The sequence below is a fragment of the Candoia aspera genome, chromosome 7 (genome assembly GCF_035149785.1).
Source record: "Candoia aspera isolate rCanAsp1 chromosome 7, rCanAsp1.hap2, whole genome shotgun sequence".
NCBI lineage: Eukaryota > Metazoa > Chordata > Lepidosauria > Squamata > Boidae > Candoia > Candoia aspera.
Genome location: NC_086159.1, coordinates 37,769,812 through 37,792,640, shown reverse-complemented (window position 1 = coordinate 37,792,640; position 22,829 = coordinate 37,769,812). Strand labels below are relative to the sequence as shown.

At 38.8% G+C, this 22,829-nt stretch overlaps 1 protein-coding gene across 1 annotated transcript in view; it reads right to left on the bottom strand.

The window, feature by feature from the left end:
* Nucleotides 1-21,598, bottom strand: part of DCN (decorin) — a 39,938-nt gene extending 18,340 nt beyond the window's left edge. Inside the window, exons 1-3 of the mRNA XM_063308921.1 lie at nt 21,363-21,598; nt 17,216-17,447; nt 3,955-4,067 (exon numbers count right to left, since the gene is read on the bottom strand). Coding sequence (XP_063164991.1) covers nt 3,955-4,067; nt 17,216-17,411 — 309 coding nt within the window. The 5' untranslated portion in view covers nt 17,412-17,447; nt 21,363-21,598. The remainder of the gene's footprint in view (nt 1-3,954; nt 4,068-17,215; nt 17,448-21,362) is intronic.
* Between the last annotated feature and the right edge of the window lie 1,231 nt (nt 21,599-22,829).

Sequence of the window (22,829 nt, the reverse complement as noted above, 5' to 3'; positions counted from 1 at the left end):
AGGAAAGGAAAGAAACTGCCATTTTGAACAGTATGTGTTGTTGTGTATTCTGTCCCCAATGTATATCATTTCCTGTTCATCATCAGTAAAAACAGGAGGTATGTTTTACAGATGGGTCTGTTGCGCATATCTAGAGATGTGTATGGTTTTAATTCTGGGTTCTAGGCAGCAGTGGCCACATTTGGGAAAGGAAAAGGTCATGCACAGTTTAACAGCACTAGCAAGGAGCCTCCCCCACCCCATCACCCCCTCCTAAAACCGTTTACCATTCACGTGAAGCTATAGGAATGCTTTTCAGTCCAAGATAAGAACTGCAAGGACATCCACTGACAGAGTAAAATCTAATCTGTTTTAATACCAGTTGCTGAACATTACTGAGCTTGGAACTGTGTGTTTTTACGCCTGACACAAATAAAGGCTGCCAAATACCTTTCTTATATCAAGCAAACAAACAAGACTGAGAGAGAGAGAAAATGAGCTTGTTTTCATCTTTCCATGCGATATACATTTCAGAGGAATCTTTGTACAGCTGGGCATTTAATTGATTGGCTAGCATTTTACCTCTCATCTTTTGGCACCTCTTTCCATAAAACTAGGTCCCTACTGAGGGTGATCAGTTAGATGCATTACAGATAATGACTCTTTATCTATTTTTTAAAATGAAAGACCTGTGAGAAAACCTAGTTTTGTAGATAAGCTCATGCAGGCTAGGCTAATAGACACTAAATTAAAAGGAGAGTAAATGTATAACATAAATGCAGTTAATTGACAATCACACCAACTCCTAACACTCTTTTTTCTATTGCGAGGAAGTGTTTATCAGGGGCAATGATGTCAAAATGACAAGAGATATGCAATCCTGTCATCACACAATGTCACCGTTATGTACCTGCATCCCGAGGTCTGATACACATGCATACATCACAGCATTTACATGATGATGTCATCATCCATATGTCATGATTTTATTTCTCTTGCCTTCCCCATAGATACTGATACCAACATGTTAACTTGACAATTGTCTCAATTATATCGATCTCAATTAAAAAAGTGAATGGAACTGCATTTGCATGTGGCAAGTTGTACCTTCCAAGTTGAAATGGAGAATGTATTTTTTTAAATAAATGTTTAAGAACATTGATCATGTAATGACAGTATCTGTTCAATTAGAAGCAAGTCAGAGTTGATCTGGACCAGGTTTCAGACAAATGGTACATTGTTTACATATCACCAGCTTAGTTCCATCCATTTGCTAGGCAATGTGAATGAAGAATTATTAAATTAGTTTTGCACCAGGGTTGACGTATACCATCAGACACTGTTGAATTGTTATGATGCCCTGCCATCACTTCTTCAATACATTCTGTTTCTGGAAGTCTAGGAGATAGGACCTAGAACTTAGGACCTCCTGATAAGAATTACCTGTTGTCCCTCTGAATCAGCCTTATAGGGCATTCCATGTTAATCATCATGCAGAGCATTCCAAAGAACTGTGAAGCTTAAAGAACTTTAAGTCAGGATTCTCATGAAGTTATTCTTTTGAACTAGTTGCCTCAATGATATAACACTAGACAACATAATTTGAAACCCATTAATTAATAGCCAACAGAAGGGAATGCCATTGATTATGTCTGACAGCTCCAACATATCTAATAAGAAAAGAATAGACCTGTCAGATCAGGCCAAGGCCCATCCTAGTCCAGCATTTTGTTTTCTCAAGTTGCTAACCAAGTGACTCTGGAATGCTTCCAAGCAGGAGATGAAGACATACTCTTCACCCACTATTGTTTCTTTGTAACTGATATTTGGAGGCAGGGTGACGTTAAGTCTTCGAGACTAATAGCTTGGTACCTCCATGAATATATTCAATTTTCTCTTAAACCATGTATGCATGCTAGTGACCAATAACATCTTTGTGATAATGAATTCCATAGGCTAATTATGTGTTTTCCTTTCCACTTTCTGAATCTCCTTTCAGGAAGCTTCACTGGAAGAAGCCTGGGCCTGGTGTTTTGAGAGAAGAAGAAGTTCTCCCTGCCTTTTTTCTGCGTTTCTCAAAGGTATAGAGGACATAAACAGAAGTACTTGCCTCTTGAACATTTACAGTGGGTATGTACATTTGATGCTATGTTGTCTTGGAGTCATGAATGTAAACATGAATTCTTAGAGTAAATATCTATGCAAAATTGTCCTATAAAGCCATGTAAATTAAACCAGAAATCCACTGTTAACAAAAGCTACCTCTCATAAGAAGTTTTCATTTATATTAACAGATATATATATCAAATCACTTGCATTAGTATTTATGGTTTGCTTTAGATTTTGTAAAATAGAATATTCAGAAGTCCAGGCTACAAGTATTACAAACTTGACAGATTTTTTTTTTTCAAATTGTTAGGATCTTTTGAATTATGTGACTTTGTTCAAACTATTGGGACAATCCTAATACAAGAACAACAATCCTAGTGAAGTCCTAGATGTTATGATTACTGAATAAGGTTTTTGCTTTTTCACAGCAAAACCACATAGTAAAAAATAAAATATGTATGTGGATATGTTTTAAATATTCATTACACATATCTTGATTTTTTTTCTTTCTTTAGCTTGAACACTTTTGCTACAGCTTATTATTTTCAGAATGACGTACAATATAAAGGCAAATTAATTAATTAATTAATTAAAAGCAATAAAGGATCAATACTGTTTTTAATAAAATCAGCAGAGGCTAAAACAGGCTACAAAGAAATATCAGGGCTTTATGAGTTAGTAAGAGTATTTTGCTAAGCAATAAAGAGACCTGGAAATTAACTGAGAACTAATGAAGAAGATAGCATAAGATGAGTTAATGGTGGTGATGGTGGAGATGCTGATGATATCAGTGATGATAGATTGGTTATTATAAACACTATCCTTGACATCATATTTCTATTAACTGAAGTTTCTGAATCATCTTCCAGCTTATATGAAATAAGTTCATATTTAACCACTTCCTGAAATACAAACTTGAGGTTTTTCAGGATATAAATAATTAAAACTAGCTATCTTTATCCAGGTAGGTTTATAGGTGGTATTATTAACCCAAGATGATAAAATTCACTCATTCTCATAATACATTTTTACATCTAAGAACAAAGGTGACATTTTTAATATCTTCCCAAACATGCAGAATATCACTCAACTGGAAAAAAAATCACCTATTAGCAGTACTTCTGTGAATGCGTGCCTAGGATTAAGTTATATTGGCCTTACCGAGTCCATTATTACTGGAAAACACTGATTAAACACTTCCACTTTCTCTCCTGGGATCTGGATCATCAGCATATTGATGGCATGGCACTCTTAAGCTCCAGATAACCACACCTGACTGTTTTATGTAGATGTTAAATAGTTCACACATTAAAAAAGCCTTGCAAGAGCCAAAGCATACTTGCCATGGTATTAAAAATGCTCTTTTTGGAGAATAGCCAACTTCTGGATACTTTAGCGGCTATGAATTCCTAGATACACATGCCAAGAAACTCCTTGCATGTAATAATTATCTTATTAGCAAGCTTCATGGATTTATAATGAGAAACAGCAAACACTGGTGTTTCCAGTGGCAATTGTTAACGGTATGGTTATGCATGCATGTGTGTGTGTATTTCCTAACCCTAACCACTACCATCCATATTCCCCAGAGAAACGTAATCTTCCAATGGTTTGAATAGTCAGCAAGACAAGATTGGCTTGAAATATTTCCTGCCTTTCTTTTTCATCATGCATTTGACCACTGCTTTTTGCTCTTTTCTGGCCAGTTCTGCTAACCCAAAGCACTAGGTCTTCATTTCCATGAAAGAAGTTGTTCACTTCATAATGCTTCATACACTATATTTAGATGGAACATTGGGATGAATAGAGAATGTTTGTACAAGTTCCATTTAACACTAATTAACAGTGTGTTTCGCTGCAACTTACATGAAGATACTTCAGATTTTTGAAATCTCCATCCTTTATTTCAGTTATTTTATTGTTCTGTAAGTCCAGCAGAGTAGTATCTGGGGGAAGATCTTTTGGAACTTCCTTCAAACCTATAATGGGGGAAAAAGGTGATTACAAGCAAGAATAAAGATACTTGAAAGAAGGTCAAGTTAATTATATTTTAGACTTTCAACTTAACCAGAATTACAGCAAACAAACAAATACTAAACTTCATTATCTAAAAGTTATGAAGATTTTTAAGAGCTGTTCTTATTCCAAATGACCTTTAGAACACACAATGGTTTATCTAACTCTGTATCTTCCACTCGATAACAAGCAATGCTAAGAGTTTGGGGAGTAGATACTGTATATCCCAATTCTCTCTGACATAATTTTTCTTATTCAAATAGGACAGAGAAATGCTACCATCAATACACACACACACACACACACACACACACAGGTGAGTGTCCAAGCCACTATCTTGGATGAGACCCAGAGCATCCAGGAATACATCAATAAGATGGCACCTAAAGATGAGCTGTTGAGAGAATGCCTGAGGCAGCAGCAGACATGGAAGGAAGATCAAACAGAGGAAATGCCATGGCAAGATAAGACCCTGCATGGGATGTACCATTGACAGCTGAGTTGGCTAACATTGGGAAATCCTACCAGTGGCTATAAAGGGCTGGACTAAAAGACAGCACTGAGGCACTGATCATAGCAGCACAAGAACAGGCACTAAGCACCAGATCCATAGAAGTGTGGGTATACCACACTAGACAGGACCCAAGGTGCAGAGTGTGCAGAGAGGCCTCAGAGACAGTCCAACACATAGTGGAAGGGTGTAAGATGCAGGCAGGAACAGCATATACTGAACGGCACAACCACGTAGCTGGCATTGTGTACAGGAACATCTGCACAGTGTATGGGCTAGACCATCCCAAGTCCAGATGGGAGATTCCACAGAAGGTTATGGAGAATGACAGGGCTAAGATCCTGTGGGACTTCCACATCCAGACAGGCAGGCAGGTACTGGCCAATCAACTGGACATTGTGGTAGTAGACAAGGACCAGAAGACAGCGGTGGTCTTCACCGTCATCAGGAAGAAGGAGTATGAGAAGCTGGAGAAGTACCAGGGCCTGAAAGAGGAACTAGAGAAGATATGGAAAGTTAAGGCCAAAGTGGTCCCAGTGGTGGTAGGGGCACTCAGGGCTGTGACTCCCAAGCTGAGAAAGTGTCTCCAACACATCCCAGGAACAACAGCAGAGTTCTCTGTCCAGAAGAGTGCAGTGCTAGGAACAGCCAAGATACTGCACAGAACCCTCAAACTCCCAGGCCCCTCATAGAGGACCCGAGGTTGAGGAAGACACATACCACCCATAGAGGTGAGAAGGGAATTTTTGTATATAATTGCTAACCAACTGTTAATTGAAGTCCCATTTTTTAATATAATTTTTAATATAAATCTTTGAGATCCTTTCTCTTTCTTTAATCTATGAGGACTTTTTGAAAGCCACATCAGGATTAAATGATATTCATATTAATGTGAAAGGATAAGAAGCCAGTCCTGTTCACGTTTCCCCATTTCAATACTATCCTCAAATATCCATCAGTTTTCAATTTTTCATTTCAAACTAGTGATTCCTTTATATAAAGTTAAGACAATGTTTTTAAGTGCATTCAGTCACTTTGAAAATTCCATGTTCTAATTATGGTCAGTTAGAACTACTGTAAACTGTAATTCTGTACAACAATCAGAGGCCAGCCCTGGAAACTTTCTCTGGTGCAGAATATAGTACAGAAACTTTGTCTGCTATATTCTGCTGGCTTCAACAGAGAGATGTTTGAAGAAATGCCCTGTTTGGGTTCAGTTACTTGTCATGCATCTGAAAAGAGTAAATTGTATACAATCAATATAGGCAGATCAAGTGGATGTTTAACTGGATATGTATCCTTCCACTAAAATAACCTGTGAAATTATCTCTGATTGTAATGTTCACAATTTCAAAAACATTTTTTAAAAAGGACTAGTACACTCACATGACTGGTCACAATCTAAATGCTCACTTTATTGGATTAATAAAAACTAAGAACATTTATTAATGAAACTACACAAATTGCATCATTTCTTTTTGAAACCGAGACTATATTCAGGTTGTGTGTGTTTGTGTGTATGTGAATATAAACTTAGATGTCTGTGTGTGGTGTGAAAAATGTATTCCTTTCTGCTTAGCTCTGAATGTTGCAATACCATCAGGCAGATTGCTTAAAAATATCTGTGCAGCTATTTTCAAGTAACATTGTTTGGATGAAATTAAAATTATTTAATATCATCTAGCTTCACCCACAGTCTAAATGAAATATTGTATATTCTTATAGGATATGTTCCTGGGTTCCATGTTATTGTTGCATGACAAAGAAATAGGAACATACAACTGTGGAATATAGAAATGAGGTTTTCAATATTGTTTTATAATGGAGCACAAACTCTAAAAGGATAGTTGAAGTGACTTAACTGGTTGTTCATCAGTTTAATTTTAGTTTAGCAGATTTATATATCTTTTTTTTTTCATCGAAGTGGCATGAATGAATTTCCAGATGTCTCCCTTCTAGGCACTGAACAAGGTTAAATCTATTTAGGATGGAAGTTGCTTATATCAACTACCCAGAATCATCTATGTAGCAATTTCTTTTTGGCCCTGCAATATTCCATATTTTCTTTTTCTCCAATGTTCAGAATGCACAAACCATGGGCATTCGTTTGTGTACAGATAAGTTGTGATCAATCATGTAATAGAGCTGAAATCTCATATAATCTACTACGTTGTCCTTCTTTGTTCTGGGTTCCTTATTTGATGCATCGGATGCAATATATTCTATCAAGATATAAGTTGCATTGATGAGCAAAGAGAGTTGTAATGATTGCCTAATCCCAAATACTCAGTCTCACAAGCTCGGGCTTAAAGATAACTGATTTATTAAAAGGAATAGTATGCAAATACAGAGAAAGCTGAGAATGAGCAAAAGCGCGCCAAATACAAACTTAAAAGCCTTGCTTGCGATCAAGTCCCGCCCTATCGCCCGTCAGGACGCTCCCCCTCCCAGGTGCGAGAATCCGTTAGACGCGCCTGGGAAAGTAACCTTGAACAGGAGCGCAAACCCAAACATGCATTCCAAGCCCTGAAAACAATGGAGGGCAAAGGAATGGAAAAACCCCGGGTGAAGGAACACGGAACAGAAAAAGACATGTGAAACGTTACAATGTTAAGGAGACATTGAAATGAGAACATGACATATTGCCCCCCCAAAAGAAACTAGGGAGCCGGTTTGTCAGGATAGGCAGAGTGGAATTGGGTCACGAGACGAGGGGAATGGACGTCTGGAGCAGCAACCCATTCAGGATGAGGGAAATGTTTCCAGCGGACGAGGTACTGTAAAGCGGAGCGCTGGCGTCGGGAGTCGAGGATGGATGCCACCTCGAAATGTTGCTGGTTGTCAATCATGAGGGGAGGTGGAGGAATGGGTTGCGGATGCCAACGGTCCGACGACAGGCAGGGTTTGAGTAAACTACAATGGAAAACAGGATGTAAACGTTTAAGGTTGTGAGGTAAATCAAGTTTAAACGTAACAGGGTTGATTTGAGCAACAATTGAAAAAGGTCCGACAAATTTAGGGCCAAGTTTCTTAGAGGGTTGTGGGGACTTGATAAACTTAGTTGATAAGTAGACTTTATCCCCGACCGTAAAGGATGGTTCTGGGGAACGCTTTGCATCGGCATGGCGTTTATAGGTAGCCTGGGCATGGTGGAGAGCCAGTAGAATATTAGACCATGAGTCTTTGAGAGATTCTGCCCAGTCAGCAAGGGTGGTTGGTAGCGGTTGAGGATGAGGAAGTTCAGGAATAGGAACAAAGTCACGTCCAAAAACTGTTTTAAAGGGAACTTGACCAGTGGTTTGATGAACGGAATTGTTGTAAGCAACTTCAGCAAATGGGAGTAAATCGACCCAGTTGTCTTGTTGGTAGTTAACAAAAGCCCGGAGGTATTGTTCCAATGTAGAATTAACCGCCTCTGTAGATCCGTCCGTTTCCGGATGCCAGGCAGTGGAAAGCGACTGTTTTGTACCCAAAAGTTTTAAAAACGCCCGCCAAAATTGTGACGTAAATTGTGTGCCTCTGTCACTCACCAAACGGGCGGGGATACCGTGGAGGCGGTACACGTGGATGAGGAAGAGGCGTGCCAGCTGTTGGGCGGTGGGGATAGAAGCGCATGGGATAAAGTGGGCTTGTTTGGAAAAAAAATCTTTGACGACCCAAATGACAGTTTTGCGTTGACTAGGGGGTAGATCAACGATAAAGTCCATGGAGATGTCCTGCCAAGGGACAGATGGAGTGGCAACAGGTTGAAGGAGCCCTTGGGGTTTGCCTGGTTTGCGCTTTATCGCCGCACATACCGGGCACGCAGTGACATACTCCTTCAAGTCTTTAAGCAAAGTTGGCCACCAGAATTGCCGGCGAACGAGGTGCAGAGTTTTGACGTAGCCAAAGTGTCCAGCTAGCTTGTCATCGTGGCAGCGCTGGAGTATGGTTTTTCGCATTGCCTCGGGGACATAGAGACGATCGTTGCGCCAGGCAAAATCATCGGTGAAAGTTAAAATGTGTCTATTGGCTTGTAACCAAGTATCTGTTTTAAGGTGGGAAAGCAACTGTTGTTGCAAATCGGAAGGAATTGACAAGTGCGGCGAGCGGCTGGAAGGTAGAGCGGCTGGAGGCTGAGTTGATTGCGCTCGGGTTTGGCTGCGAGTCACTGCTGCCAAACTTAATTGTTTGTCGGTCCAGACGGTACCTTGGACCGTTGGCCCTGGGCCAGCGTCTTGGGGTCTGCGCGAGAGCGCATCAGCTAAAAAGTTTTTCTTGCCTGGTATAAATTTAAGGGTGAAATCGAAGCGGCTGAAGAACTCAGCCCAGCGGAGCTGTTTGGGACTGAGTTTTCGACTGGTGCTTAGAGCTTCCAGGTTTTTATGGTCAGTCCAGACTTCAAAAGGTTTTGAAGTGCCTTCCAATAGGTGTCGCCATGCTTCTAACGCCGTTTTTACAGCAAAAGCCTCTTTTTCCCAAACGTGCCATCTTCTCTCTGTTTCAGTGAATTTGCGAGAGAGGTAGGCACAGGGTTTTAAAGCGCCTGATTGGTCGGCTTGTAACAGAATTGCTCCTATGGAAAAATCAGAAGTGTCGACTTGTACAACGAAGGGTTTAGAGGGGTTTGGATGCTGTAAAATTGGTTCTGTGGTAAAGATTTGTTTGAGCGCTTCGAACGCTTGCTGACAAGCAGGAGTCCATTTTAGGAGCGCGCCTGGGTTCTTTGAACGTCGCGTATCCCCCTGTCCTTTAGTTTTTAACAGTTCAGTAAGGGGGAGGGCGATTTCTGCAAAATTTTGGGCGAATGCCCGATAGAAATTAGAGAATCCCAGGAAACTTTGTAATTGTCGCCTGGTACGGGGAGGCTCCCATGCCACAATAGCTTCTACTTTTGCAGGGTCCATTTCAATGCCCTGAGCTGAAATTCGGTAGCCTAGGTAATCAATTTGCGACTGATGAAATGCACATTTTGACAATTTTGCGTACAACTCTGCTTTTTTCAACTTAGCCAGTACCTGACGCACCAAGTGGATATGTTCTGACATGGTTTCAGTATAAATCAATACATCATCCAAATATACTAGTACCCCCTTAAATAGGTGGTCATGCAAAACCTCATTGATTAGTTGCATAAAGACCCCAGGTGCCCCAGACAAACCGAATGGTAAGACTTTATATTGGAAAGCCCCAAGAGGACAGTTAAACGCTGTCTTCCACTCATCCCCTTTCCTTATTCGAATGCGAAAGTAAGCTTCTCTCAAATCCAGTTTTGAGAAAATTTTGCCTCTGGCCAGATGTGATAACATATCTTTGATCAGGGGCAAAGGATATTTATTTAATATTGAGACCGCATTGAGCCCGTGGAAATCGGTACAAAGCCTTAATGACCCATCCTTTTTTGGCCGGAATAGGACAGGAGCGCCTACCGGGGAATTTGCCGGCTCAATGAAACCCCTAGCCAGGTTTTTGCCAATGAACTCCCTTAGCGTGGTAAGCTCTTTGGGAGACATGGGGTATATTTTTGGGTGAGGCAATTTTACATTTGGTAAAAACTCAATGGCACAGTCCGTTTTTCGGTGGGGTGGCAAGCGATCCGCTTCCTTTTCCCCAAATACTTCAGCAAAATCCTGATACTGATTGGGTAGTCCCTCAAGAGGTTGAAGCGTTTGCACAGTAGTATACGCTACCCCTCCACCCTCCATGTCCTCCAGTAGGTCCTTTTCTGGTACTTTGTAAAATCCATCTGCAAACGTCACAGTTCTATGCAGCCAGTTGATAAAAGGGTTTTGTTGCACAAACCAAGGCATCCCCAAGATTATCAGAGGACCCCCCACTGGAGCTACCACAAATGGCAGCTTTTCCTGATGGGAGCCCATCTGCAAGGCGACCAGTTCCGTGGAAAGATTGACTGCTTTCCCTCCCGCCATAGTTCCATCCAATTGGGTGAAAATCATGGGTCTTGGCAACGGGAACGTGGGCAGTTCCAGAGCCGCTACGACATCAGGGTGCATTAGGGAACGGGAGCAACCCGAGTCTAGCATGGCCCACACTTCCACCGTTTTGGTTTTTGAACTCAGTTTAACTTTAACAGTCAGTGTGGGGAAGTTTCCACTCACCGAATCATGGTTACGCCCGGTTTCTTCCACCTGCCCTAGGGCGCCCTTCAGGGCAGGTGGTAGGCTTTTCCCACCGGCTGCTCGAATTGCAACTCTTCCTCCTCATCTCCGAAGGGTAGGTCTGGGGGGTCCAGTTCCGCGAGGGCTGCCTTCAGTTTTCGCGGTGGAGCAGGAGCAGGCGACTTTACCGTGGGTTTCGTCTGTCGTTCCTCTGGACGGCGTCTCGGGCACGACGTGGCTCGATGCCCCTCTTTCCCACATCTGAGGCACTGACCCTTGGAGAACCGTCGCTCCCTCTCCTCTTCCCAGGTTTTCGGTTTGGGGCGGCTGGCAAGTCCAGATGTGCGCGCTCCTCTAGCAAGACGTGTTTGTCTAAGCTCTTTGGTATGGGCATAGGTTTGTAGGGCATTTTCTGCGCTTCCCGCCAACTGAATCCACCCATATAGCGTTTTGGGATCATCTCTGCCTAGTGCCCATCGAAGGATTTCGGGTTCTAGCCCCTGCTTGAACAATTCGATGATTGTTGGCTCAGACCAGTCTTCCACTTTGCCTGCCAAAGCTTTAAACTCCAACGCATATTTGGCCACTGAGAGGGACCCTTGGTAGAGTTTCCGCAGGTCATTTTTGGCCGTTTCTTGAGCTAGGGGGTCTTCGAAATGCTCCTTAAGTGCCCACAAAAAGTCATCGAAGTCCTCTAACTCATTTGCCTCCGCTTGGCATAGTTGCACATACCAATCCGCTGCCCTTCCTCTCAGCTTGTTGGCAATGAAATTGATCTTGCCATGTTCAGACCGAAAGTTTCGACCCCAATCTTCTATGTAATGTTTGGCATTAGTAATAAAGAAGGAGAGCGTTGTGGGATCCCCATCGAACTTCACTCCAAATGGTGGGAAGGTTCTTGCCGGCTCAGCTGGCTGTGGCGGTGCCGCGAATGTCAGCGTACGCCGAGCCCCCATGGGTGGTCGATCCCTAGGGGGTCTTGCCTCTCGCTCCCCCCCTTGACGTGCTGATCGAGTCTTGCTTCTCCCCCGGGTCGACATGGTACTGTGCCTGGGGTACTGTGACGGCTCTTCTTCCCAATCCTCCGGGGTGGGCTCTGCTTCTCTGGGTAGATCCTCTCTGGGTAGATCCTTGAGGATCGTCACTATTAAATCCATTTTATCTTCCAATGCCCTCATACGGGCCGGAGTGACCGGCTCCTCCTGGGGTTGGTTGGTTACCACCACCCTCGGTGACAAGGGGACTTCGTGCTCCCAGGACAATTGTGGAGACCCCCTCCCCGGTGCTCTTTCCATGACAGTTCTATGTTCACTCCTGAGACTCTCCTGCATGGATATCAGCAGCTCGTCCAATTGGATATCTCGCAACTCCCGACGTGCTGCTCTTTGCGCTCTCGATGTTAGCGCTGGCCGGCTTTTGGCCGCCTCCCGCTCCTCTTCGCTTCCCTCACTTGCGCGAAGTTGAGGTTCTGTCATCGCTAGCGTTCCCTCTTATCCAAGGATTGGATGGGGCTAGCGGCAAATGGATAAAATGATTCTCAGCTTTATGTAATGATTGCCTAATCCCAAATACTCAGTCTCACAAGCTCGGGCTTAAAGATAACTGATTTATTAAAAGGAATAGTATGCAAATACAGAGAAAGCTGAGAATGAGCAAAAGCGCGCCAAATACAAACTTAAAAGCCTTGCTTGCGATCAAGTCCCGCCCTATCGCCCGTCAGGACGCTCCCCCTCCCAGGTGCGAGAATCCGTTAGACGCGCCTGGGAAAGTAACCTTGAACAGGAGCGCAAACCCAAACATGCATTCCAAGCCCTGAAAACAATGGAGGGCAAAGGAATGGAAAAACCCCGGGTGAAGGAACACGGAACAGAAAAAGACATGTGAAACGTTACAATGTTAAGGAGACATTGAAATGAGAACATGACAAGAGTGCTTGGAACATGGGCTATACTAATCCTTAATAGCATTTGGTTTATCCTGGCGGTGCAAACCATTGGTGCATCTGAAATCTCATGTACTGCTGGTGTCTACAACTGCTAACTAGGTAATCTTTTCCAATACAGGTAGCCAAAACTGCTGCACAAAGGAACTATTAGAGCACTTGCAGGGGGAGGGGAGTAGAAGCAGCTTTCATGGTAGGGATAGGGGAGCAAACAGCAAGTGGTGAGAGGGCAGGTTGCCAATTAGCAAAGACATGGCTATGGAGTTTTGAACTCTTGTGCTCACTTTATGTGCAGAGGCATATAATATTCCTGGCATAGGCCATCTCCCTCAAAGGGTTTGGACATAAAATGAATTAGAAAATGTGGTAACTGCTGTATTAAGAGATAATGATACTTTTATACTTGATACTTAAAGTTTCTGCTGTGCTTTGCTATTTTTGGCTTAATTATTTGAAATATCTCATTTTGGCAAAAAATTATCAGAATTAAATTTCTTACATTTTCCCCTCAAATTCCATATCACCTAACCCATTGCAGTGATTAGAGGCACACATTTGATTTCTCCCCCTTCTTTATTATCTGTATTCTATCTGTTACACTCTCAGCTACAACACTGTAAATTACAATACTCCTGGATTCTTTTCGCTACATTTCCTTGCCACTTCTATCCAATACTTTTTCAAAGAAAGTAATTCACTGCTGTTTTCATGTTATTTAAACCACAGATTCCTAGTCTTTATTTCAAAGTCTAAATCCTATAAACTGTGAGGTTGTAAAAGTTGTCTGTGGCTTTATCTTGGTTTTAATGCCTAATGACCCACCTTTTGGGTTGATATTTTTAGGATTAAGATGAGACATCTTGCCACTACATGTTCTCTTATTTGTCAAATTTCTTACAAATACAGCTTGAATAAACTTGTATAATTCATCCTTTTCTGAATTTTTAGCAGATTATAGCACATGAAACAGATCCAACCTTAAGAAACCATATGGTAATGATTAATTTCCTGGAAGATTCCTCCATTTATTATTCACACATGACTCAGCCTGAGCCTGAGGACCTATAAATGCTCATTGTTCTTTCTATCTTTTGTAGAATATATTCTAGCTGGCAATCAAGTTTAATTTATATATATGGGGAGCATTACCAACAAAGGCTACTACAGTTATATTTCTAAGGAGCTTCTGAAAAATGAAGGAACTGGCAACATAGAAGTTGGAAAAGTAATCATGAATATCAAATCACCAGAACTGAAGGGTGATTTGAAAGATTATTTAAAATCACAGTAATAGAAATTTACCATCAAGTCCAAAAGGTTCCCAGCATGGTCAGTAGGCAGTGTGGTAAAGGAAATATTACAGAAAGGAATTTGTCTGCAAATGGTAATAAAAATAAACACAAACTTGCAAAAAATATAAAACTGGAAGAAAATAATAATAGATGCAAAGCAGGATTTTAAAGAAGATATAATTAAAAACCTTAACATTAAATAGTTTAAAAATCTTTAAATACATCAGCAGGAGAAAATCAACTAGAAAGTTTAAAGAAAGACTGAAGGAAGTTATCCAGAGAAGTTTTAAGTAGGGCCTAAATATGAACATTTAGCTTTTTTTCCAAAATACTGAAAACAAACAGATCACTAGATTCATTCCAGATGGTATCCATCAGAGAGTTCTTAAAGAATTCAACTATGAAATTGTTTATCTTCTAATAAATATATGTATCATGTTGCTAAGAGTGCTTACATCAGAGAAGACTGGGAAGCCAACATGATGGAAAACAGAGAATAAGAATAAATTATACATTCTTGCCATATAAATAGTTAGATTCCTTAAGAATCTGTATTGGGAGGGATACCTTTTAACAAACCAGAATTAATGAACTGTGAAATGGCTAAGTTCTTCCTGAGCCACTTAAATTCAAATAAGCAATTTAACTCTTACTAATTAGATCGGATTCTTGAAAATAAAAGTCACTCAAAGCATAAGAATATGAACCCTGGAATCAATGTGCCTTTGTCTGTTTAAATGGAATTATAGTTGTGGATTCAATAAAGCATTATAGTTGTGGATGCAATAAAGAATCAGGAAAAAGATGTATATTTTATCCATTAAAACCAATTATGAAAATTCAGTCTCCACCCAAATTGTTATACAGTTAAGTCAGTATTGACACTGAGTACAAATTCTGCCAAACACAGGATTCAAAAATATTTTCACATTTAACTGGTTAGTTCAAGCAGAATTTCAGTTTATGCAAGAGGCGATACTCCATGTTTGAAGTTTGGTAATAATACTGTTTTTTACTCTCACCCATTAGAAATGGGGAAATCTGGAGAACAGCAATTGGTCTCATTACACCATAGCAACATTAATTCAGCTGGAGTCTGGGGGCTCCCACAACTGTCTGTAAAGCGATCGTTTGCCTGATGTGGGAAGAAGGGAAGGCAGATTTCCCATTCATTCAGCCTAGTAATTTAGAATAAAGCAATATATACTTTATGCAAATCATTTGCTAGAATTATAAAATATGTTTATGAATTGGGGTATAATCAGAATCTTTCAAATTTGGATATTTGAACAGACACTCTGTGGAGCTCTGTAGTACCTTTTGGAACTTACTGCTGGCAGTACAATATTTGGAATTACCTAGCAGGGCAACCTAACAATTTCCTCTTTTACAGTAAGGACAGTATTTATTCCCAGAATTCTATAAATATAGGTCAATGGAAACACTGGCTTGAAATAAAATTATACTCCAAATTCCACAGCATCATTTGGAGTTATTTCAACCATTTAATTTTAAAAACATAGCTATATTAATTAAGAAAAAGTCAACCATGAATACAAGATATGTGAATCCTTTAGAAGTTCCTAAAAGTGTCACAGGATTTTTAACGTAAACATGCTTCTCTTATTTTTTTGCATGTTAAACTTTTTAACAAGCAAAAGAAGCATGTTAACTGCTTCTACTCATGTATTTCCAAAACTGAAGTAAAGAAATATAATTCAGGAAATAATTCAGTGCAGATGAATATGGGTGACTATTGATATGCACCCTTTGACTTACAATAATATTTTTTAAAACATTTATAAGACAAACCTTTTTAAAAGCCTTATATAGATGGCTTGATACAGATATTATCAAAGCATTAGATATTCTTATGTACTATCAGCATAGTCTAAAAGTTATATCCAGAAATGCATCATATACTCAGAAAATCAGTACATGCTACTGTTTAAACTTTTCATATAATTCCTATGATTTTAGATTCCAGTAGGAAATTTAAGAAAACCTGAAATTCCCTTGTATGTTTTAGGATCAAGAGCCTTTGGTTAATGCTATTTTATGTTCCCATGTATTGTTTTTTAGTTAAGAACAATATACTTCTAATATGGACACAAATACTAAAACAAGATTTTGTGATGTAGAAAAAAAAATCTTAAGAGTTTTCAGTCCATGGCTTAGTTTGTCATCACTACCATTATTTATGGCATATAGTGGGCTTTCAAATTTTTGGCATCAATATTTGTCATGAAACTTGTTTTGGAAATGAATGATCAGGCCATAATGGCACTTGTTTTCAAGTAAGTGAATAATATAAGGATAAATTTCAGCTTTAGGGTATTCTGAATGGTTAAGAATGACTGATGAATACAAATATTTCTTAGTTTTCTGACAATTACATGATTCCTATATAGCTATCTTTTTACTAAATAGTTAATGGCTCAGGAAAATGACCTCTTATACAACCTAAGGGAAGAAGTAATAAAAAATAATTAATGTATATAAGACATTAGAAACAGTTTGGAATTGGAACAAAGATCTGAAATTTCAGAGAAGAACTGAAGACTGAAAAGAACTCGGGATGTTAAGTTACAGATACAGGTATATGCTAGAACTGTTAATGCTTCTTGCCTTGTCCTTTGTGCTGTTTCTATATTTGTAAATAAAATAATATTACAAAATTGCTGTAAATATCTGGAGATATTTCATATCAAAAAAGCTACGTCCAATGTTATCCCTGCAATTTACTATGGTTGAAGGAAATTGGAAAAACTTTAAAGCATAATGGCATCATAGCCTATATATTCAATAGTTTTCATTCAAGTTCTGATTACTTATTATGGAATATATTTGACTGAATTGTTTTCCTTCTGTCCCAGCCAGTCTTAAAAAGACGCATCCACAAAGTGGGTAGAAACAGGACAAAACAGAGATTTATTGCTGCTAAATGAATAAAATGCAGTTAAATTGATGAATTAAATAAAGTCCATATGATCATTTCTCCTTTATTTAATTACATCCATTTTGTTCCATCAAATGCAGAATATGTTCTCCTGAGGAATAAAAGATAGGATAAAATGAATGGAAAGGAAATGGAAATCAAGGCCTTACTTTTCTACATGTTGATAGGATTATTCAACATAACATCACATATTTCAATTTATTCAGAGGAAATTCAACATATATGCCAGTGTTACTGCCACAGTATAATTCAGTTCGTTTTAATCAGCCTAGGCAAACATTTTATGAGGTAACATTTCATTCAACTTACCTAAATCGGAACACTGCACAACCCGGAGGTGGCATTGACAACGAAATGGGCATACTGGCATAGGAGGATATACTGTAGGTTCAGGAGTTCCAGATCCTGCTTCATCTTCAAGCATAAAATCAAACAAGCCTCTTTGATAGAATGGTTTGGCCAAGCAAAGTGGCAGGAGTAGAAGGAAGAGGATAGCCAATTTCATGATTTAGTTCATCTACTCAGCAGAGCAGTAATGAATCTGGAATCAAAGCAAAGGTGTACAAGATGGAAACATAATTGGGTATCTTTTATACATTTATCTTTTAAGAAGTTTTTGGTACCACAGTATAGTTGGCCCCAAGCCTTCAAAACTTTCTCCATCAGCTTAAGAAGTGTGTGTTCATCCAGATGTCTGGTCAGAGGTGTCCAAAGGATTCAGTGCTTTTGTCAAACTGAGAAACCATTGTGTTGTTACAACGCAAACTCTACCTATTTTATACATGTGTGTGATGCCACAATGCATGTACAAAGGAGGCAGGGCTTGTATTACAGCAGCATGATGCAGCTGTTATTTGACACCTCCTGACCCCTTGCAAACGCCTCTACTTCTGGCATTTCTGCACCTTCTGTTCTTTCATGGTATTGTTGTTATATGATACATCACATAGTTTTGGAGGGCAGGGTTATGGATTTTAAGAAATATTTTAGAGGCCTTTTACTGAATTATTTTAAAACATTTTTAGCATTGTGGGTTTTTTTTTCCTTTTAAATCAACAAAATGAAAAGAAAACATGGGCATACCTATCTGTCTATCCACATGACAATAAGAAGAGGGGTTGTATTTTCACATTTTTTACAAGAAACAGAACCATTGTAACCCAAATTGCACAAAGCAACATGGAGACAATTGTAAACTGTATGTTTGATTTGACTCTCATTTTATTAATAACAGATGTCTTTATTGGAACTCTGTACAATAATGATGGAAAAGAGCCATATATACTTTCCATCTGCTAGTTCTTAATCAATATAGCAACTGGACTGAAATCTTTGTTCCTACATTTTACATTAGGAAGGTTATTCTAAAGTTCTGAAACTTATGATTGGGGTTGGAGTGGCAGGATTGGTTTGTTTTGGTTTTCTGCACTCAACAAAAGTTGTCAGGTAAGATCATGTGAAAGAAAGCCTTAAATGCTTAAAATGAACTTTATGCATCATTTTCAAGGGGAAAAATCTGTGCCTATCATAATAGTGCAAATGACCTTTAAGCTGATAAAATGGTAGGGGACCTACATTCACATGAGTAATTTAGCCAACTGAGTTTTAATTGAAGATTCAGGTCTTCCAGGGCGAATGATGCAAGAAGAAATGGGAGGAGCTTAGCAGGTTTCTATAAATAGGGCTGTAAAACTTCTCTATTACAACTTCTTGAGTTGGATACAAGAGCAAAGATAAACAAAACCCAGCTCACAGAAAAGATTGATAGAGTATTAAAAGGTAAAGTCATATTTCAAGCCACGAATCTTCACTGCTTTTAATGCATTTTTGGAACCAAGAGTATATTTCTTCAGGTGAATATATTATCTTCTCTGGGCCTTTGGACCTAATTCAGATGGTATAACTGTGGCATGAATACTTTCCCTATTATTGATCCCATCCCGTATCAGTAACCATTTGTCAGCAGAAGTCTCATGGGGCAAATGGATAATTATTTTGCACATAAACATTGATATTGTGAAAAGGAACAATGTCCTTTACTTGCTTGCTGTTTATAAATAATACTTGTACCAAACTTGTTGTTTGCCATAATGATAAACAAACTATATCTTATACCATAAAACCATCATACCATTTTATTGCAGCAATAATTTATTAGTTAATCTCTGGATGGAAATTAGAATGGAAAGTAATGCATCGATAGACTTTCACATTTTCATAGAAAACCTGGTACAATGTAGAGAATGAAATCCAATGAGGTTTTCCAGAGGTGGAAATTATTCTAGACTTAGGAAAAGAGGAGGCAATTTCCTTCCTCCCTGCAGCCTTCCATAAATGTTTTCTAGGCACAGAATGTAGAAAAGAAGGGAAATCCCATTGTACAAATGGATTTCCCTTTGTGTAACATTGGATTATCCTCATGATTACTTCACATCTGCATGCACTACCTTTTATTCCCATAATCATCTTGTGAGGGATTCAAGCAGGTGGGGAAAATGCCCCAAAGTCACCCCTTAAGTTGCAATATGGGGTTTAAACTTGCACCCAGATCTCCCTGGTTCAGTCCTAATACTCTAGAAAAAACTACCTCAACCCAAAGTTATCTAGATTATTTAGATTAGAACTAGACTAGAGTTTCCAAAATTTCCAGCCAATAGCTTGATTCTGGATTAACTGATTCACTAATGTATACTGAATAAATATAGCTGGTATTTCTATTTCAAAAGAATATCATGTGAACACATGTTCTAGGGAATTAAAAACTGAAAATATAGAATAAAATTGTTATTTCTTTCACCAAGTCAGTCATGGCATATGGACTAATACATATGATTATCATTATTTTTTAATTCTCTAATAACAATGAAATATCATGATACTATAAAAACAAAGGGGTGCTTTGAATTAGAGAGTGGAATGTACACTTTAAAGGATTGTTTTCAATTTAAAATGTAGCAAATTAGTAAAACTAATTCTGATAATTGGTTTGGAGGTTCTTACTCTGTATTCATAACTGGTTTATGGTTATCACATGTAAATCATAGCCAAAAGGAAGTCTCGCAGAGCAGCACATCCTTTATTTTTCTACATGAATTTGAGTTCCAACAATAAACAGTAGCAATATATCTTTTATTTTGAAGACAAACTTTTTTTGAAATGTCTTAAAAAGCATTTTCATAATCTACTAATTAAACAAGGTCTACTAAATTAACAATGGGCCTTATCCTGCAATATCCTTTAGTAACTGTAGGATTTTTTTCATTAGCTTATCCATGGCTGCATAATAGGAGTAATCCCAATGAGCCTAATGAGATATTCTTCTGCATAAATTTGGATAGGAAATTCAGAATAAATATGCATGGTTATGAAAAAAAAAATGCAAAGCCTCTGAATTCCTTAAGAGGAAAACAATTGGTATTTTTAGTATATTAATTCACACACAAAAGAAGGTCAGTAAAATGAGAGCAGGGGAAACACTAACCAGAAGAAAGAAAGATAAATAAACAAGCAAGAGAAACTATAAACCAGCTTCAGGAAACATTATACTGTGAAGCAATACATTACATTACACTGAGTACAGAGGTGGGGGGTGGTTTAATTCCATACTGCATTATGTTGTGGTATTTCTGTCCAGGATTTTAGATCTCTTCCTGCAACATGAATCAGCTGTAGCCACAATCCTTGGAATAAATGTTTAACTTAACTGACTTGTGGAAGACAATACTTTATCTTGCCTTTAGACTAGAGGAAACTACAGCTCTATTTTACTTCAGAATTACCCTGTGAAAAGCTATACTAACAAGAATTGGATTGCATTTTACAGCAGGCACCAAAATCTAATTAGGTATTGATGAGTTAAATATGATATTCTGCAGGATCCATTCAGTCTTAGAGAAATATATTAATATCTATTTTCAAATAGGATGTCTGCCTCTACAGTTCATTGCCATTTACCACTGTACAGCTATGTTTGTTTATCTTTAGTACTTCCAATTGAGAACTTCCTTGGCTAAAACATCTAATCACTACTTACATATGAAATATACAACTTTACAATGTCTAGAAAGAATTTTGATTCCATGGACAATGGATTCCTTCTTTGAGTTAAAATAATTGGGAAAGAAAACCTTCCAGTTTTTCAAGTGCAACCATGAAGTCTCACAGTTATTTCCTCTTACGATATCACCACTCCAAACTACACAATGCAAGAAAATGTACTGCTGCAAAGTGCCTTAAGAAGCATACCAACTGTTCTAAAACTAATAAAAAAATAGATCTCCCTAAATGTAAAATAAGGCTAGGAAATATCAAATGGTCTCCATAACGTCCCCAAATATTGCAGATACAACATTTTGCACCCACAGATAAGAACTTTTCTTATACTCTCAGACAGAGTTTGCTTTTTAAATCTGATGTTAGTGGGAACATTCAGAGTAATTATTAATGAAAGCCATACCTTTTAATCCAGGGATTTGCAACAGGCACCCTCAGAACTGAGATGCAATTAAGTGAAAAGATTCCAGCCAGGCAGAAGATCCTGCAGGTGTGGAAAGGAGGAGGGGTAGTTGAGTGAGCCGTGACTGTCACTTGGTAGGAACCCCTCCTGCTTCTTCTATTCCATAGCACAGTTAAAAAGCAAGGTTTTCCTCAATGAAAAGACTCCAGGCTGCTGACACCCGCAGTACATCATATGGTAATGATATGTCTCCTGTGTTGTAGCCAGAAACTTTATCAGCCCCCTTTTTTTCCCTTTTCCTTTATTTCTTTTTCATGTGCTCTACTTCCTAAATGCTTTTACAGATCAGCATGAATCCTGGATGTCATTTTTTTTTTCCCCTTTAGCATGCCCAACTTCATACTTAATTTGAGGACTTTCTAGCTTTGGAGCTTTTTTTCCCCCCAGCTTTTAATCGTATCTCAGAGGAAGAATATTATTTGGAAAGGTTTCTTGTTTACAGTGTATGATACTCAAAGAAGTGGCAGACAAGTGAAATTTGAGTGACACGATACAGAATTACAGTGGAGAGTAAATGCTAAATAATAGATTTTCTGGCAAATATCTTTATATCTACATAGTAATAAAGTAAGCCACAAGGTCTTTATAAAATGTCTGAAACTGCAATTCTGTGTCCCTTACTTAAGGTAAACTGAACTGAGTGTACTTCTAGAATGATGCTTCTCATGTATGATCACAGATGTGTCATACCAGCAATTTTAAATGTAGGTGAAAGTGCAGAATGGGCAGTTGTATGAACCAAGATCTAACAAACTCCCACCAGTATAAATATCAGACTTTCATTTCTTTTTTTAAAATTAGAAACTATATATGGCATACGTTTTTTGATGAAGATGTTGTAGTATGACTCTCTGAACTACAAAACCTGTTCATGCATGTCTCAGCAAAGACAATTACAATAATTAGCATTTAAAGTTACCCATAATTCCTATTTTAGAAAAAAAAAAGCCCACCTAATTCAGTGTTGCTTGCTTCACAGCACACAGGGGCAGGACTGAGAGGCAACTGCCAAATAAGTTCATGGAGGATGGAACTTGCCTGTTCTTACCTTCCTTATATAAAATGGGTGGATTTGTGATTCTGTGTTTAGACTTGCACCATTCTCCATCCCCTCAGGCTGCAACCAGGTGTGAATGTTATCAGCTAAAGTTATTTTAAGATAGAAAGAGGGGGAGAAGGAGAGATGTGTTATTTGACCTGGAGGTTTGGAAGTATTAGCTAGTTCATTTTTCTGAACATGACTAAAAGCAAACCAGAAACTTAAAAATCATTAGGTTAAGAGGTTCATGCAAATTTTACTTATTAGGGCTCTGTCAGAGAAAGCTGCTTTTTACACTTGTATATGGAAATATGCTATTTCCACTCCCAAATCCTTCCAAAGCATTTTAAAGCTGGCCATACAATTGT